This window comes from Zingiber officinale, chromosome 9A, assembly GCF_018446385.1.
Source record: "Zingiber officinale cultivar Zhangliang chromosome 9A, Zo_v1.1, whole genome shotgun sequence".
Taxonomy (NCBI): domain Eukaryota; kingdom Viridiplantae; phylum Streptophyta; class Magnoliopsida; order Zingiberales; family Zingiberaceae; genus Zingiber; species Zingiber officinale.
This window is the reverse complement of record NC_056002.1, coordinates 10,700,382-10,720,124: the sequence shown is the minus strand read 5'-3', so window position 1 is coordinate 10,720,124 and position 19,743 is coordinate 10,700,382. Positions and strand designations below refer to the sequence as shown.

The 19,743-nt window shown below is 38.2% G+C and overlaps 2 protein-coding genes and 1 non-coding gene across 4 annotated transcripts; 2 read left to right on the top strand and 1 right to left on the bottom strand.

Moving 5' to 3' along the window:
* The first annotated feature begins 525 nt into the window (after positions 1-525).
* On the top strand, positions 526-606 carry TRNAL-CAA. The gene has a single exon. It is a non-coding gene; the product is annotated as a tRNA-Leu (tRNA).
* A 10,504-nt stretch (positions 607-11,110) lies between these two features.
* On the top strand, positions 11,111-17,715 carry LOC122018898 (OVARIAN TUMOR DOMAIN-containing deubiquitinating enzyme 6-like). 2 transcript variants are annotated; one of them, XM_042576359.1, is made up of 9 exons: positions 11,111-11,277; positions 11,446-12,398; positions 14,080-14,241; positions 14,883-14,960; positions 15,704-15,782; positions 15,863-16,008; positions 16,289-16,354; positions 16,996-17,170; positions 17,257-17,715. In XM_042576359.1, exons 2-9 carry the CDS (start codon positions 11,760-11,762, stop codon positions 17,499-17,501), a joined length of 1,590 nt encoding a protein of 529 aa, XP_042432293.1. In that variant the 5' UTR covers positions 11,111-11,277; positions 11,446-11,759; the 3' UTR covers positions 17,502-17,715. The 2 variants fall into 2 exon arrangements, with proteins under 2 accessions (XP_042432293.1, XP_042432292.1); XM_042576358.1 differs by having other exon boundaries at positions 11,388-12,398.
* A 1,069-nt stretch (positions 17,716-18,784) lies between these two features.
* LOC122021470 (short-chain dehydrogenase reductase 2a-like) lies at positions 18,785-19,500 on the bottom strand. The gene has a single exon (XM_042579589.1). It carries the CDS (start codon positions 19,467-19,469, stop codon positions 18,900-18,902), a length of 570 nt encoding a protein of 189 aa, XP_042435523.1. The 5' UTR covers positions 19,470-19,500; the 3' UTR covers positions 18,785-18,899.
* Positions 19,501-19,743: the final 243 nt, after the last annotated feature.

Here is a 19,743-nt window from a genome sequence, read left to right as displayed (position 1 = left end):
TTTTTAGAGCATATAGTTTCTAGTTCTTTTCGTATACATGCACATTCGTGATTTTGTGAGTTAGATAGCGCTTACTAAGCAAATTTTGCTTATAGATTGCACTTCCTCTTACTGCAGATAAAGGAAAAGAAAAGATTTAGCAAGGAAGGCGACAAGGTGGCGCGGATGGTGTGTGATGCCAGGACTATGGAAGCCTTGGAACTTAGTTTAAGAATTTATTAAGAATGTATTAGATGAGTCATTTAGTCTTCCGCTGTTAGTTAATTGTATGCTTTTATTTTGTTTCCGCTATTCATTACTTGCATGATTTGATTTCATTAAACTGCGTGGTGATGTTATTCCTTTTGTGTGTTTGATATGTGTTCCAGTCGCCTGTGGCTGTGTATATTATGTTATGTATGTCAGTTTAAGGTCACCGGTACAGGGGAGACTCTGCCGAAATTTTTCGGTAGGGTTTCCATGTGATTTTTAATCATACCGGTTAAGTAGAGTTAGTAGTTAAGTAACGGTCATTCTCAATATTATGCCTTGATGGTGAAATGGTAGACACGCGAGACTCAAAATCTCGTGCTAAAGAGCGTGGAGGTTCGAGTCCTCTTCAAGGCATAATATTGAGAATGCTCATTCAATGAGCAATTCAATAACAGATTTCGGATCTAATCAATATTGATATACCGATCTGTTGATACGAAGTATTCCGGCAATCCCCACGATCCGAGTCCGAGCTATTGGAATAGGTTCAGCAGGGGATCACGAAATTTTGGCGATCTTCTCCATCTAATGAATGAGGAGTCCGTTTAGAAATCATCCGCCCCGCACCCACCCCCCGAGTATATGATTCAAGAGGAATCACACAAGGGTAGATTGATAAAAACCTCTGGTAAAATACCCACCAGTAGGTAAAATACCCACCAGGTGACATTGTAGTGCCTACGTGGCACTCGGGTGACGTGTCAGGCTCGTACATGACATGGCAGTACCTATGCGGCATCCTCGTGGGCAAAGGGAGATGACTGGATAGTTGACTTAGGGAATGGATGACTATCGTTGATCAACGTTGATCAAATAGGTATGATGGATCGCTTGTGATGCGATCTAGAGCGTTGGATCGCAAAGAGTAACGATCTGACGGCTTGGGATGAGACTTGATCTGAAGCATCGAATCAATGGATCCAGATCCGATGGCCGGTGACAATAGGCGGGATCTGAGGGTCACAACTCCTCAGATCTGATGGATGAGATTGAAGTGGGCTTGGAGAAGGGTTACACCCCTTCAGAATGGATGATCTAGATCGATCCAGCCTAAAGAACACATCCACTCACCCAAAGGACACTCAACCTCTTCTTTCAGTATAAATAGAACCCTCCAGATGATGGAATATTCACTCAATCCTCTCTTCTCTTCCTCAAGCATTCATCTCATCTTGTGCATTCAAGAGTCTAAGAAGTCTACTAGAAGGTTCGCTGGTCTCGGAAGTCGGAGTGCTACGATTCCGAGACGTTCATCGTCGTTGTATCTTGGGAACGAATTGCAACAATCCGTTAAGCACTGTAGCGGAGCAATATCGTTTACGGAGATAGTGTCGAACACTAGCCTCGATGATCAGTTTACATACTCCAGAAGCTACCCGGGCTAAACAGTCGTAAACGATATTTCGTGCAAACTGATATGGCTACCAACGACATTCCGACGGTCGTTCCGACCGTCATTCCGACCGCCATTCCGACAACCATTCCGCACGGAGAAAAGACGGAGAAATTCACCGGAACCGACTTCAAAAGATGGCAGCAGAAGATGCTGTTTTATCTAACAACGCTAAACCTTGTACGGTTTTTGCACGAAGACACGCCAGCCGCTACGGAAGGTAGTAAAGCTGCTAGCGATGCGTGGTCTCACGGAGATTTTCTGTACCGCAATTATATACTCAACGCCTTGGATAACACGTTATATAACGTATATTGTTCTTTGGAGACGGCAAAATCTTTGTGGGAATCCCTTCAGAAGAAATACAAGACCGAAAATGCTGCATTGAAGAAATTCATCGTCAGTCGGTTTCTGGATTTCAAGATGGTGGACTCAAAAAGCGTCTCATCTCAAGTCCAAGATATGCAATTAATACTGCATGATCTGGACGCCGAAGGCATGAAGCTGAACGAGACATTCGCAGTTGCTGCGGTAATTGAGAAGCTCCCTTCGTCATGGAAGGATTTTAAGAATTACCTAAAGCATAAGCAAAAGGAGATAGGGCTGCAAGACCTGATCCTGAGGCTACGAATAGAGGAGGATAATCGAAAGTTATCCGACTCCAAAGGAACCAAGCGGACTATAGACGAAATGTCCAACCTGGTCTAGCCGAACGCTAAAAAGCCGAAGCAGTTCAAAAAGAAAGCTCAAGCAAAGAAGTTCAAAGGCTCCTGCTACAACTGTGGAAAGGCAAGACACCTGTCCAAGGACTGCAGACGCCCAAATAAGCCAACCAAGGGGCCAAAGGATGCTGCGAATCATGTCGCAACCTCTCTTGAGGACTTGGATCTCACTGCAGTTGTATTTGAAGCCAACTTGGTGGATACCAACCCGAAGCAGTGGTTCATTGATACTGGAGCAACTCGTCATATCTGTTCCGATAAAGCGATGTTCTCCAAGTATACTCCGATAAATGGCAGGAAGCTCTATATGGGTAATTCCACGACGTCGCCAATTGTTGGACTCGGAAAGGTTGTTCTGAAGATGACGTCCGGAAAGGAGCTAACACTCATTGATGTACTCCATGTTCCCGACATCAGTAAGAACCTAGTTTCTGGAGCGGCATTAGTCAAGGCCGGATTTAGGCTAGTGTTCCAGTCAGACAACTTTGTACTTACGAAGAATGGTGTCTTCGTAAGAAAGGGGTACCTAGAAAAGGGTCTATTCAAAATGGTTGTAATGCCTGTACTCCGAAATTTTGATGGTAATAAAATAAATGCTTCCAACTATATTGTTGAGTGTTTTAATTTATGGCATGATCGACTCGGACATGTGCATAATAATACTCTCAAACGTCTCGTCAAATTAAATTTATTACCAAACGTCAATGTTGGCGGAACACACAAATGTGAAGTGTGCGTGGAAGCGAAAATGACGAAACTACCTTTTCATTCGGTGGAAAGGACAACAACTCCTCTAGAGTTAATACATAGTGATCTATGTGACTTGAAATTTGTGCAAACTAGAGGAGGTAAAAAATATTTTATTACTTTTATCGATGACTGCACAAAATTCTGTTATGTCTTTCTTTTAAGAAGTAAAGACGAAGCCCTAGAGGCGTTCAGAACCTATAAAACAGAAGTTGAAAACCAACTTGACAAACGAATTAAAATAATTCGAAGCGATAGAGGTGGAGAATATGGTGCACCGTTTGATGAATGTTGTACAGAATCTAGCATTATCAATCAAACAACGGCGCCTTACTCACCTCAATCAAACGGGGTTGCCGAACGTAAAAATCGGACACTAAAAGAAATGATGAATGCCTTGTTGATAAATTCAGGCTTACCTCAAAACTTGTGGGGGGAAGCAATATTATCGGCAAATCACATTCTCAACAGAATCCCTCATAAGAAAAATGATAAAACTCCATATGAACTATGGAAAGGCCGCGAGCCATCATACAAATACCTGAAAGTGTGGGGGTGCTTGGTAAAGATCGAAGTACCTAAACCAAAACAAGTAAAGATCGGACCTAAAACGTTCGATGTGGTATTTGTCGGATATGCCCATAATAGTAGTGCATATCATTTCCTAGTTCACAAATCAGACATTCCTGATATACATGTGGGAACAACCATAGAATCTCGGAATGCAATATTCTTTGAAAACGTATTCCCAAATAAAAAGGAAAACGTTGAAAGTGATAACAACGGAAGTTCAAACAAAAATGACGTTACCGAACTTAGCTGTTATAAAAGGACTATTGACGATCAAAGTGAAGAGACACGTCATAGCAAATGGCTAGAGTTGAGAAATCGTTCGGGCCAGATTTCATGACTTTCATGTCAGAAATGGAACCAAGAACATTAAGTGAAGCTCTCTCTAGACCCGATGCTCCAATGTGGAAAGAAGCTGTCAATAGTGAAATTGAGTCTATCATGAATAATCATACTTGGGAATTAGTAGACCTTCCTTCTGGTAATAAACCATTAGGTTGTAAATGGATACTAAAATGTAAGTATAAAGCTGATGGATCAATTGACAAGTATAAGGCCAGACTTGTAGCCAAGGGGTACAAGTAAGAGGAAGGCCTTAATTACTTCGATACATACTCACCGGTGACAAGGATTACGTCTATACGAGTACTAATAGCCATTGTAGCACTGTATGACCTTGAAATACATCAAATGGATGTTAAGACTGCGTTCTTAAATGGTGAGTTGGAAGAAGAAATTTATATGGAGCAACCCGAAGGGTTCATGACTCCTGGAAATGAGAAAAAGATGTGTCGACTTGTTAAGTCGTTGTACGGACTTAGGCAAGCACCTAAACAATGGCACGAAAAATTTGACAAAGTAATGCTGTCAAACGAATTCAGAATAAATGAATGTGACAAATGCATTTATGTCAAAAACACACCTGAAGGCTATGTAATTGTCTGTCTATACGTAGACGACATGCTAATAATGGGCAGTAATCATGATGTAATCATGACTACAAAGAAAATGTTAACCAGAAATTTTGATATGAAAGATATGGGTCAAGCAGATGTTATATTGGGAATTAAAATTTTCAGGACATCAGAAGGGATAGTTTTAACACAATCCCATTATGTAGAATCTGTATTGAAAAAATTCAATGCGTACGATCTCTCTACAGTGAAAACACCTATGAATCTAAGTCAACACTTAGCGAAAAACCATGGTGAGACCATATCGCAGTTAGAATATTCTCGGATAATAGGCAGTTTGATGTATCTCACAAACTACACACGTCCGGATATTGCCTGTACGGTCAACAAACTGAGTCGTTTTACGAGTAATCCAAACGACACCCATTGGAAAGCATTGATGCGAGTTCTCAGATATTTGAAATATACTATGAACTATGGATTACATTATGGAAAATATCTCGCTGTGTTGGAAGGATATTGTGATGCTAATTGGATATCAGATACAAAAGACTCCAAATCCACTAGTGGATATGTATTCACGATCGGTGGGGGAGCAGTATCTTGGAAATCCAGTAAGCAGACTTGCATTGCTCGGTCAACTATGGAATCCGAGTTTATAGCACTAGACAAAGCAGCTGAGGAAGCTGAATGGCTGCGGAATTTCTTGGAAGATATTCCGAGCTGGATGAAACCTGTGCCTGCCGTACTAATCCACTGTGATAGTCAATCGGCGATTGGAAGGGCACAGAGTAATATGTATAATGGGAAGTCACGACATATACGTCGTAGACATAATACCATTAGGCAGTTGATCTCGAATGGAGTGATTGCAATCGACTATGTTAAGTCCAAAGATAATTTGGCAGATCCTCTAACGAAGGGGTTGAGTCGAGATCAAGTATACTGCTCATCAAGAGGAATGAGATTAAAAATCTACAACTGAAAACGACTGTAGCGGTAACCCAACCTTGTTGACTGGAGATCCCAAGATCTTGGTTCAATGGGACAACGAAGTTACAGAAGTTGTGGTCCAGCACATTAGATAGTTTATCTCTATCCCAATCCTAGGATGAATTTGTGCTGTCATACCTCATATAGTGAGGTTAAGCTTATGCTTTTAGTGACTTCTATACCTGATAAGGTGGAGTATGGTAGGATACTCTTGATAGAAGTGTCACCTATGTGAGTGTGAAGACAGACCGCTTCAATGAAATACTCATGAATCCAAGATGGTATCCATGGCCGAAACAGAACCAACCATGAGAACCTAAAGTAGATGAGATAGATCTCTGTGTGGGTGTTATTGTCTAAGTATACACCAACAGCTGAGCAGTTCAAGACATCACGTTCACTGCGCAGCCTAGTATACTCGATAGCATTTCACTACGGAAGGTTCAAAGCCACAAGCTACCTCTCCCGATGCAGTGACTTATCGATTGGACTCTTGTAAAGTGTCAGCATGCATACACGCATTGCATTAATTTCCATTCATGTGGGGGATTGTTGGATATTGGGGCCTTAAATGGACCAAAACGATTTTGAGGAAGGAAGCCATCAATTGTTGAAAGTCGTAATTGACTTCAAAATTGAAATCTACGATTCGCGTATATAGATTTAGACTATTAATTTGCTCAAAATCGATTAAGGGTGAATGAGAAATTAATGTTTAAAGTTGGCCCAAAATAACATTTATTATTCATTAATAAAGTGCATGGGAGAATAGTCCCACATCGGAAATTCTCGATGTGTATTCTCTATTTATTAATGAAGATGTGTTAATGGAGTTAACACAAAAATAAAAGGACAGGTGCTTCCTTAGCCCAGGGCGAGCAGGTGCTCGCACCTGTGAGCCCGCCACCCGCCACGTGCGCAATGGGCGATTTGTAGGCGCACTTTGCACTTTGACGTGGCAGTACCTATGCGGCATCCTCGTGGGCAAAGGGAGATGACTGGACAGTTGACTTAGGGAATGGATGGCTACCGTTGATCAACGTTGATCAAATAGGTATGATGGATCGCTTGTGATGCGATCTAGAGCGTTGGATCGCAAAGAGTAACGATCTGACGGCTTGGGATGAGACTTGATCTGAAGCATTGAATCAATGGATCCAGATCCGATGGCCGATGACAATAGGCGGGATCTGAGGGTCACAACTCCTCAGATCTGATGGATGAGATTGAAGTGGGCTTGGAGAAGGGTTACAACCCTTCAGAATGGATGATCTAGATCGATCCAGCCCAAAGAACACATCCACTCACCCAAAGAACACTCAACCTCTTCTTTCAGTATAAATAGAACCTTCCAGATGATGGAATATTCACTCAAATCCAAGAAGTCTACTAGAAGGTTCGCTGGTCTCGGAAGTCGGAGTGCTACGATTCCGAGACGTTCGTCGTCGTTGTATCTTGGGAACGAATTGCAACAATCCGTTAAGCACCGTAGCGGAGCAATATCGTTTACGGAGATAGTGTCGAACACTAGCCTCGACGATCAGTTTACATACTCCAGAAGCTACCCGGGCTAAACATTAAGATCTCACAGTGTAGTGTTGTTCCTCACAGTGCATTGCATTGTAGTTCTTACCCCAATCGATCAATCTAGAGGTATATGTGTTCTAAAAGCAAAGCGAATGAATAAAGTGGAGAAATGCAAATGATATTTTCTCCAAATGATATTTGCTCTACCAAGTAGTAGTAGCTTCATGATCCAACAGAGTACAAGTAGGAATAGGGAAAAGGAGAAGAGGCTGCTTGTAGCTAGGCAGGAAGGGGTGAGCAGATTGATTGTTCCGCGCAGGCTTTTTCATGCATCTCAAATCATAGGAGTTGGGATCCTCCTTGGTCCTCTACTCTGCTGACCAGAAGAAGAAAAAGAAAGAGTCGGTGCAACCTAAACACAGAGAAAAAGATATCAAGGTCACGCTGCCACCGCAAAAACGGGAACGGCTACATCATTCAAATTTAAATGTTGCAAGGCGGGAAAGGATATTTTTTAGTAATATATATATATATATATATATATATATTTTGGATACAATAGAAAATTATGAGTAGTGATTTATTTGTTTATTCAATAAAAAAATCTGAATAATTTTTATAAATTCTTTTGAATTTTTGAATTTTCTTTTTGCAAATCATTAATTTTAGAAGATTGATTAGCCGAATAAAATAAATAATTAACCAATTAGATAATTTGGAATGATCAGACCAAGTTTGACGGAAAATTTTCACTCATTATAAGGGTAAATTAGAAAAATATATATGAAGATCCATTTTCACAGTCAATATTCTAAGGTCTATTATCTATTAAGATTTTTTTTTTTAATAATACATCCTAACTGTACTTGTTATTAAAAAATTTAACTATGACATCCTAGTAAATAAGGAAAGATGGTCCATTGGGCTCAATGACCCATGCGACTTATTAAACTAGTAAATGAGTCTTGCTATCTATGCCAAATGTGTTAGACAAATAAAAAAAAACCAATATTGACTAAATAATAAAAAAATAATATTGACTAAATAAACCTAGATCAAACTACATAAATTTGTCGGCTGACTATAAATAAATTCGTAGAATAATTTTTATCGACTAAAATAATATTGATAGAATAAAAATGATTTAGTTAATTAAAAATTTAGCATTTATCTATCTATCAACGACTAAAAAATATTTATATATTATATTTTATTATTATTAATTATGTATTCTTATATATTTATCTTAATTTTATATTACTAAAATATTTATAATTAATTGATAGTTTAAATATATAATCATATCGTCCCTATCATAGTGTTGGTAAAAAGATATATATTTAGGTCAAGATAAATACCTTCCTTATGTGCTAGTTACTATTTCAAAGACTAGTAACCGTTCGTGATTTACTTTCTCCATGTTGACCCTGGGACAAATTGACAAGGACGCTGGGACGAATATATTTATCTTTTACCATAATGATAAAAAGATATTTAAGGATTTCAACCAACAAACCTGAAAAGGGAAAGTCCACGTGGAGATGAACTTTCTGAGATCTTGGAGATCTTTGGTGCTCTGACAGGGATTCATGCAGGATCTCCACTGCCTCAGAAATGGAGTTTATACGTGCGAAAGCCAGACTTGGTTTAGGGTTTAAAAACTAGTGTCGTTTAGGATTTGGTCTGGACAGCACACTTTGTTTTATAGCTATATTCAATATCGATTACTCCTAAAAATATTCTAGTTTCATAAAAAAAAAAAAATCATCCAAATTCAAAATAAATTACAACCATACATCCCAAGATTATCATCTTATTAAAAAAAAAATATCCTATATTTATAATTGAGAATCAAACCATAAATATTCTACAGATATGATAAAAGGTGAATTATTCATCCTAATATTTTAGCGTCCCTGCTGATTCGTCTCTAGATCAATATGAAAGAGATAAATCACGAATGACTACTAACCATTAATGTAAATGGATAAGATATGAAAGAAGACATACTTGAACGCGTCAAATTTCGATCCCAAAATTTTGTGTGAAAGCACTCCATGTCTCAACTATTGTATCACTCCAAAGAGACCATAAATATTCCACGGATGCACCATAGCCTAGAGCTAGAAGATAGCGCACCTGGCAACTCATGGTAAAATTAATAAGATGAGCAATAATTACATTTAGGGGGGCGTAGTTCAATGGTAAATACTTAAAATAAAGACATAGTGGTTGGAAGGTCAAATCTCCGTAAAGGGTTTTATCTGTAGATCTCGTCCATGCACTTGCCACTTAGACTTTCCCACTTGAGGGTGCTATTGCAATAGATCCATATTTTTCTAAATCCCACTTGAGGGTGCTATTGCAGTAGATCCATATTTTTCTAAATCAATTATTTGCTTTCATGAAGAATTGGTATCTATCTGGATATTTGCTTCAATTTTTAAAGGAGGTAAAATATCTCATTAGGTTTGGGTGTCTGATCTTAGAGGTATAAACGAGCCAAGTCACGAATTATTCAGGTCTTAGTTTGAAAAAAAATTTATTTGATTAAATTAACGAGCCGAGCTCGAGCTTAATTTCGAGTTTAAAAATATTATCGAACCAAACTCGAGCTTAACAGTATTTGGCTCATGAGCTCGCAAACGTGTTCATTACTAGTGAACAAGTTTGTTAAGAGGCTCGTTTATCTAATAATAATAATAATAATTAAATATCATATAAATAATAAATATAATCATATATTATTAATTATTATAACTAATTATCTTAAACAAGCTCGAACTAAACTCATTTAATTTTTAAACGAACTTTTTGAAATTAAGCTTGAGCTATTTAATTTTATTACGAGCCAAATTCAAGCTTAAGAATTAAAGCTCGAATCAAACTCGAGCCGAGCTCGATGGTGCCAAACAGCCACTACGCTCGTCCCCAAAACTCGAGCCGAGTTAGAGCTTCAGGATAATGAATCGAGTCCAAGCTCAAGCCTCTTATTGTTCGGCTCAGCTCGTTTACGCCCTATCTAACCTCTCTTATAAAGGGTATGTATATAAAATATCTCATTAGGTGTCCGATCTTTATATATAAAAGGTCATTGTACTAAGATAAATTATTTTTCATGATTTATTTGCCTAATCTTATCATGAGACCTAGATTAATTTGCTAGCTATACGTTTAACAAAAAAGCATTTTAAAGCCAAGAACTCATGTTAAAGCTAAAAACAAATATATATATATATATATATATATATATATATATATATATATATATATATATATATATATATATTAAAATTTAACTATTCACTTATTTACAGATCAGCTTTCTATTTAGCAAGTGCTATGTTAAGGTATAAACTAATTTTTAATTGTGAATTTTTAATTTATGATTTTATAAATATTAAAAATCTTATTATAAGACCTCGATACTTAAACCCCAAAAAAATCTTGTGCTTTTGAAGTTTTTCTAACTATAAAATATTTAATCTATAATGTGTAAATTGGTCTATAATTAATGTCGATAATGGAGAGAACATTTACAGCGGCTAGGGTCATTTAAATAATTCATTCGAATTGTAGAGATAACATGGAAAAGATTAAAAAAAATATTTCGGTAAAATAAAATATTCTCTCCGTATATAAACTATCCAATATCAGTTTTGCTGGCCCAGTTTAAACAGCCGATACAAGATTGACGAATCACGGAGCGCCACGCTCTTAATCGGAACCGAATTCGTTTCGGCCCGAAGTGCATACCGACTGGGATCCACGTCACCACCACCATTTTCTCACCGCTATCGTTGTGGGCACTTTAGGTAAACAAAAATATAATGCACAATGACTTTTTTATATCCGAAAGTTTAGATATTTACCCAAATACCAAGTAGTATTGTTAGGAAATGAGGGGGGTAAAAAGGTAACTTACACCGATTGCGGTCCGGTGTCTCTCCATCGCCCTATAAGAGGGTGAATGCAGGCAGCCGCAAGCCCTCCCCATTTCTCTTACCTTTCGTCCCGCGATTGGAATCTTTTTTTTTCTTCCGAAGGCTCGTTCGCTGTCATCTCAGTCACCGCTCCTCCACGGATCCTTTTCCCTTGCCCGATCGTAGAGATCAGGGATCCCCCGGAAGTGGCCAAGGCAAGCGTTCTCGCTGTTCAGGTTCGTTGTTTTTCGTCGTTTTTTTTTGGCGGTTTCTCAGAGCTTTTTAGGGTTTTCCCGTGCATGTTCTTTCCAAGCATCTTGCTTGCTTAGGATTTTGATGCTTGCAGTGTTTCTGCGGAAATTTAGCATCTTGGTCAATTGATTATGGTAGATGGGTTTTGGCAGAGAACTTGAGGGACCGCTGGATTTGTTGGGGGGAGGGAGGGTTCTTTTAAGGGCGTTTTTCTAGGTGAACTTTGTGGCAAGAAGACGGAGGAATCTGATCTCATGAGAATTGTCAGAGGAACTCAGATATTGGTTAACAGCGTGGGGGAAACCGTGCTGGGGCAAGACGAATCAATTGGCTGGGGTTTCGCGATCGGTTCTGCCAAAGTCAGAACACGCGATAAAGGGATCATTTGGACAGTGGATCTTTGAGCAAGTACGAAAGGGTTTGACGGAAGTTAGGAGCTGCTGACGAGATACTTTGTATAGATAAAATGACTAGAATCTTCGTTCAGCGTGGTTCTTCCTCAAATTCTAATCGGCCTCCATCAAATTCAACACCACCGTCTTCTCAGGCTTCCTCCACATCTAAGGATGACCCAGAAAAACAGATTATTGAAGACCAAAGTGTAATAGAAGATTCTGGAGATCGTTTGGAGAGTGTTGAGGATAAAATCTCGAAACATGATGAATCTTCTCAAGTAATTAATGTCGAGGTTGGGACTAATGTATATGAAGAAAACAAGTCTTCAATTAATGATGTTCTGGATTCTTCTGCTCCAAGGGCAGAAACCAGTGAGCATCATTTGGGCCAAGAAGATGCTCTTCGATCAGGCATAGTTCCATTGGTAATTGGTTCACCACAGATTGCTACAGGTGCTTCCTACCCTCCACCACCTCCAGCCCCACCATTGAAGCCTTTTTTGACTAATCAGAGCTCCAGGAGAATGGGATTAGGATCGTCAAACTCTGTGAGGATTGGTTCTTCAAGAAGGCAAACACCTTGGCCAGTCGTTGGAGCACGCTCACCATCAAACTCTCGGCCTTCTTCCCCTATGTCATATGGTGAAGGGGATGGTTACAACAGTGCAGATGAACAAGGCCCTGGCTATGTGACCTCCTATGGGGATGCGGTATGATCCATTCTGAAACAAAAATGTCGTGACACGTCTTTTTGATTTCTTCTCACGAAGCCTTATTGCAATACTGTTTTGACAATTAAAAGTTTATCTTTCTATGCGGCTTCTTTCATATCAACTAATTGATAATGATAGTTTTTGCCCATGTTAATCTACTAAATATAAATCTTTCTTCACTAATATTTTTATACCTTCAACATAGATTAGGTTCATGTTAAATTACCAAATATAAAGTTTTTTCACTGAGTTCATTGTGCATTCATTTATTGTTTGGAAAAATTCAGGTGGCTAGGACAAAGTTCTAAACATCAGGCTTATGCTTATGATTATGAAATCTAACTTGTGACATATATCAATTGTTGAAAATTGGTATAATTTGTCTCAATTGGAATTTATTTGTTAACAAGAGAGATATTTTTCTGTTCTCTCTATCTAGGTGAAGAGGATAATAATGACCATGCTTGCAAATTTCCTACAAATGCATCTTAAATAAGTTTTGGTCATTTAGTTTATTTTAAAATTTGAGCAAGTGATACTAAATTTCATCTCATCTTATATTACTTCGAGATTATATGTCTTCAATCATTGTTATTTTCTTAACTACTTGACCTTTTTCTAGCTTCAAGCATCCTATCCCTTTAAAAAAAAAAAGAAATAGGACATCCAAAAAAAGTGACTGGGAAAGGCAAGGATATATTATTCTATCAGAATAATCTTTATGCTAAGATACTATTTTAGGTTGGCTACATGGACTTTATTGTCTATCTCCAAATAGGTTAATTAAATTTGCTATTTTTTTCTTTAGGCAATAATAGATATTATGTGAGAAGAAGACCATTAAGTGTTTAAATTAATATAAGAAGTGAAAATATTCTTATTTGCTTTCTTTTCTTTGTTGCCTTGGCAATTATATTTAACTCAAATGGTAAAGTGTGTCCTGTCATCATTACTAGCTTTCTCTATTGTTTCTGTCCTAATCGTGTTGGACTTGAATGGTAAGATGACAAACTGTCACCAGGTATAATATTTTTGTATGTTGCAAATTACCTTAGATGTCTTGGATTTCTTTTGTTTGCCTATATAAAGAAGAGAAATTTTACTATTGCATACTCTGACATTTGTTAAGCTTGATGGTTTAATTGCTCTTGTTCTTTGTGCTGCTCATAACGATTGTATAGTACCTGTTTTTCTGTTGGGGGTTCCCCTTAATTAGTAGTGATATTTTTTCCTAGAAAGTTATCAAACAACAAATTATCTGATAGTGAGTTATAATGAATTTTCAATTCATGCTCAAAAACTGTTTTGTGGACCTTCATTACATGTAAATCTAACTTGTGTGCAAAAGTTCTTGAATTCAATAACTTAAGAACACCATAATAGATAACCATTTCTGGTATAATTTAGTATTTACATGTTGCACTATGGAATGTAGATTGTTCACTGTATATATTGCATCAATTTGATAATTTATAAATACTTCTATAGAGAATTAGGCTGTTACAAGCCCAATAATCAAGGATTGTATTTTTTTTTTTAATTTATACAAACCGATATCTTCTCTTGTTTCATTCAGTGAATATTAATATTAGTGATTTCTTGATTGTATCAACTATGATGTTTTCTTTTTAGACCCTCCCATGGTTGATGTCAAGTGTTGAATCATTTTTCTTGTTAGGAGAGAGAAAGATTGTTTGTTCTTGAGATACGGCGGACAAAAGGTTTTGAAGTGAGAAAGATGTTGGAGGATGGGAATTGCCTTTTCCGGGCAGTTGCAGACCAAGTTTACGGTGATGCAGAAGAATATGATATGGCAAGGCAAATGTGTGTTGATTACTTGGTATGCATCATGATTCTAGCCCAAAAAAAAAAAAATCATTTTTTTGAATAGTAGCATTGCTGCATTTTTTTTTTTTATCACTGATGCTATACAACTGATTGCTATATGCATAACTTGTACATGTTATTTAGTTTACAATACGATGCAGAATGATGGAACAAATAAATAAATAATTTACTACAATTGATATGAGAAAAAAAAGAATCACATAAATAGTCAAGATTGATGAAAATAAAATTTCTATAAGTTAGAGTTTAAATATATGATTTCTATTATTCAATAATTAGGGGATATTGATAAATACATAGTTATGAGGATTAAAAATGAATTATTGAATGAGTGGTGCTTGAAGTATCTTTTGTGATCATCATGTGTCCTTTAGGCCGAAAGGAAAAAATTTATATTACTGAATTATGACTCTTGATACTTTATGGATCGAGGTGTTGGACTTTGTAGGAAGCAATCCATTTTTATCAATTTCTTAAACAATTAAAAGTTTAACATTTTGAAACTGAAGCATATAACCGAGCAGTATTTTATTCCCAGAAATAGCATCTGAAACATAAACTTTATTATCAAAAAATTGGTTCTTTTAGTGGTGCTAGCCTACTCCTTATAATGCCTCCATTTTTTTTGGTCAGGAAAAGGAACGGGATCATTTTTCTCAGTTTCTAATTGAAAGTTTCACTTTATACTGCAAGAGGAAAAGGAGAGACAAGGTATTTTGTGCACCTTCTCACCATTTTGATCATTGCTTGCATGATTTTCTTTATTTTTACTCTTACCATTATAGCAATGTCAATCCTATGCTACTTGTTGCAAGCTTGTATCCCGTATTATGTTTTGGCATTTGGTGTAAATGCTGCAATGCAATTTTTCATGTTTTCTGTAAAACAAATCAACCATTTATCCTGTGATGTACATGATTTATTGCCTTTTGGGCTCTAGTTATTGCAGGCTTTATCTATACATCTATATTTAGAGCTAAACTTCAGTGCTTCACAAGTCACACCAGTAAAATGATGCAGAAGTTATTGCACATATTATGAGGTTTTTTAGCTAATATTTGGTTGGTTGTCCAATTATACCCTATTCTGGAATAGTACCCATTGATCCTGAGAGTCATGTTCAAATGGGCTGTGGTTATGAAGAAACTTCAAGATCTTAGACTTGTATTCATTCACACACTTGAAATTAGGCATGTTTGTTTGGATACTAGAACTTGTATACAAGGAGTAGAATTGGTAGATAATCAGTTAGTGAGGGCAGTAAATATTAATATATATGAAGCATTTATTTTTATTTACTTGGTGTGAGAGTAACACTAACTTCATTACTCATTATCTCTCATTATATGATATGTCGCTAGTAATTTGATTCAACTTTAAAGAGTCTTTAGGTCTTAAGCCATACAGACTATTTTCTAATGGTATAAACGTATTTTATTCCTTGCTTGTTTTAGGTTTATGGAAACAACATTGAGATTCAGGCATTTGCAGAAATGTACAACCGCCCTATACATATATACTCCTATAGCACTGGTATGGTCTCATTTGTTGATAGGTTTACAATGTTCCAATCAACAGTAAAGTTTTTGTAATTCCTACATTTTAATGTACAGAACCTATTAACATCTTTCAAGGGAGTTATGTCACTGATGTCCCTCCAATTCGGTTAAGTTACCATCATGGCAACCATTATAACTCACTGGTCGATCCACGTAGGATGACAGTGGGTGCAGGTCTTGGATTCAGTGGTCTTCGAGGGGTAAGTTCTTTTTATGATCGTCTGCAGTTTCATAACAATTTATTCTATAAGTCTGTAAACCTCACAATTTTGCATTTATTACGATAGGTGAGGAGTAAAAGGTTATACTTTACTCTATGTTCAGCTGTAATGTCTTTTAAAATTATTTTGGACCATTGCTGCTAGTTTTCCACTGTACTTCATCTAGATAATATTTCAGTGGCATCATGACTGATATTGACTGACTAACTGGATTTGTTTCTATTACATTCTTCCCCTAATTTATCTCCTTTCTTTGTAGAGAAACATGGATAAGGATCAGATAAAGACTGCCATTAAAGCACAGCAAGACCAGCAACTTGATAATGTAAGTACAGTTTAATTTCATTGTGGCACAGATTATCATTGTGTAACGTTCTAGATTCTTTGATTATCATCTATTGAACTTAATTATGGTTATTTTTCATTAGCTGTTCTGTCTAGTAGTTCACAAACTAGGTCAAGTATTGTGAATCATAAGAGCCGTCATAATACTTGAATGTTTTGATGACATAATTCCCACTTGTTGGCTAGTTGGTGTTAGTAGGTCAAGGGCAGAATCCCTTTTTTGGGCTTAAATCAAGTTTGTGCAAACACCTTTTAGTTATTGTAATGAATTCAATTACAAATTTGTTGAGGGCTGAGAAAGCATAATTCATACATATTAACTATTCTCGTCATGTACTTGTCAGCATGGAAATTTAGTATTTGGAAATGCTAAATTGTTTCAATGACAAGCTAGATACATTTGGTAGGAAGCCTTTCACACTAGAATCTCATGAAATCTTATGTAATTTAATTCCTTTGACTAGTGAATTAAATGTCATAAATCTTAATATTTATTGCATAACTATAGCTGCTGAATCACCTAACTAAACGCCTCAAATCTTGGTAAAAACCTGTTAACTGAATCCATTTAAGTCATTTTATTTTTTGCAATTTGTTAGACTCAGGCTCATATTCTTTCAGGCACTTATAGCTGAGGGGCGTTTCTACTCTGATCTGGAACTAACAGAGAAGGAAATTGAGAGGATGGTGATGGAGGCTTCACGGGCCGAGTATTTGGCTAAGGAGAAGTTGAAACAGTATGCTTTCTCTATAGAGTCTTCCACATCCAGTGCAGAACCATCATCTTCTGTGGCAAGTATGCGCCTTACTATTTCTGGCAACCATTCCTCGCAGACATTTCTCCATCTATAGATGAAGGAAAGACCATGATCTGTTTTGCAGAAATAGGGTCGTCACAATCTATATCAGAGGGAGAGAATGAGAAAGCACTGCTGCCAGAGATTATCCTCACCAGCAGCATGCAGATGGTTCTGTCCATGGGCTTCGGATATATGCAGGCGATGGAAGCATATAGCATCTTTGGCGACGATGTCGATTCGATGGTCTGCTACCTGGTGGAGATGGGAAATAATGGCGCTTCCGCTGGGGAAAGGAGGAATGGATACAAAGGGAAAGCAGCGGAGTGAGCGAGCTGAAACTGGGATTTTTATATACAAAACAGAAATATGGGCGAGATATGTCTCTTTGTTTAAAGTGTTTTAGTGGCAGCCAGAATCATTCCAATAATTTGCTTAGGGGACTTTAGATGCATGCATGAACTTTGCTTAAGGTAATTATTCCGTTTGATGTAAATTTAGCAGCATGAGTTTATGGATTTTCTAGTGGTAAATTCCCACCAAAGTTGAAGGCTTCAAAAGTCATACCATTCAAGTATTCTAAGACAAATTGGCCACACTCCTCTCAATCTCCAACACTACACAAGCTAAATCCATCAGTTCACATCGCTGACACTTCCGTTTCCCTGACAATTTCAACCGGAAGAAGATCCTTCAGATTTCTCAGCTTATAGATAATTAGTAGATTCACACTTTTACCATCCGATGTGCCAAGGTACACTATCCACTTAGCTGGTTTCTACATGTCTTGTATGTTTTAGTGGCCATCTTATTCTATATGTCGATCTATCTTTCAATCTTTCATGTGCAACACGTTGGTCTGTCTTTATGTGATTCTTAATTTTGAACCGCGCTAGGTATCCTTTTCGAATCTAATAGACTTGGTGAAATCAAATTCCTCATCATTTGGGACACATATTTACCCTAATATGTATTGTGCTCCTCTAGATATAGTTTGACTGAGTCAACACATAATACCTCAACCTTTGAATCATCTCGCAAACATGCAGTGAACAAGTTGAATCCATCTACCAGATTGTGGAAGGTTCATTTTTTTTTCCTCTAAAGCAACAATAGGAACGATATTCTCAACCTCGACTTTTGCACAACATCTTGAGTCGTAGCTTTCTTCTCTACACAATTCATATCATTCTCAGTAGGACTAAGCCACTGATAAACCAATGAAATAACCTAACTCAGCTACACTAAGGGGCTGCTCATTTGGAGGATTTGGAATGGCAATGAAATAAAACTTGTGTTTGGTTTGGGGAAATGATGGTAGGATCGGATTCATTCATCTAAATATAAGAATGAGTCATTCCTGAATATCATGAGGAATATAAGAATCATTTCCATTTCATTAATATTTACAATCATTCTTATATCTTTTTCCATTCCTTCACCCGAACCAAACGCCCCCACATAGACAATTTGTAGAAAACTAAATGATTATGACTGCGTGTACGTAGTTTAAAAGTATACATAAATAGATATTTGCTGTCATTACATTGAATCGATCCCAAGTCGTGATCAAACACATACATTAACGTCATTAACTGAACATAAATTATGTTTACGTAATTATTATTATTATTATTTATTGAAATAGTACATAATTATTTTTCGGACCGACATTTATTATTTATACTAATTTAAGGTAAATCCAGCTGGATCCGAGTGACATATCGCTCAGTTCTTGAAGAGGCCAAAGGCGTGGTTGACGGCGGTAAATCCGCCGTCGATGATAATGTTCTGTCCGCTGACGTAGCATGACTCGTCACTGGCCAGGTAGACGGAGGCGCGCGCCACGTCATCCGCCCTCAGCACCGCTCCCTTGAGGTTGCTGATTGCACCGACGGACTCCTCGACCTGTTTCTGGTCCATGTGAATGAAGTCGCAAGCCAACGACGTGGCGTAGGCGAAGGGCGACACGCAGTTGACGCGGATGCCGTGCTGGCCGAGCTCCGCCGCGGCGCTCCGCGTCAGCCCCAGCACCGCGTGCTTCGACGCCACGTAGGCGTGCGACGCCACGCCGGCCACCACCGTCGCCACGCTGCCGTTGTTGATGATGCTGCCCCGCACGCCCGACGCCATCATGGCGCGTGCGGCGTGCTTGGTGCCTAGGAACACGCCCCGAGCGTTGACTGCCATAACGCGGTCGAAGTCGTCGGCCTCCGCGACGGCGAAGCCGCGGCAGCCATCGAGCACGCCGGCGTTGTTAAAAACGACGTCGATGCGGCCGTACTTAGCCACCGCCATGTCGACGGCGAGCTCCACGTCGGCCTCCTTGGATACGTCGCAGTGCACGAACGTGATCACGTCCTCGCCGCCAATGCTGGACGCCGCTGCGCGGCCGAGCTCGTCGCGCACGTCGCCGATCACCACCTTCGCGCCGTGGAGAACGAAGAGCCGCGCGGTCGCCTCGCCGGAACCGGCGGCTCCGCCGGTAATGAAAGCTACCTTGCCTTCCAACCTACACACGTACGTATGTATATAGATTATAGATATATATTCCGAGGCGCCTCAATTGTTA

What these genes read in the sequence shown, in the direction of transcription:
- LOC122018898 (XM_042576359.1), top strand. Translation starts at nt 11,760, where the DNA reads ATGACTAGAATCTTCGTTCAGCGTGGTTCTTCCTCAAATTCTAATCGG. An exon ending in GATTCAGTGGTCTTCGAGGG is followed by an intron (nt 16,009 to 16,288) that starts GTAAGTTCTTTT and finishes CTTTCTTTGTAG; the next exon opens with AGAAACATGGATAAGGATCA. An exon ending in AAGACCAGCAACTTGATAAT is followed by an intron (nt 16,355 to 16,995) that starts GTAAGTACAGTT and finishes ATATTCTTTCAG; the next exon opens with GCACTTATAGCTGAGGGGCG.
- LOC122021470 (XM_042579589.1), bottom strand. Translation starts at nt 19,469, where the DNA reads ATGGCGGTGGCTAAGTACGGCCGCATCGACGTCGTTTTTAACAACGCC.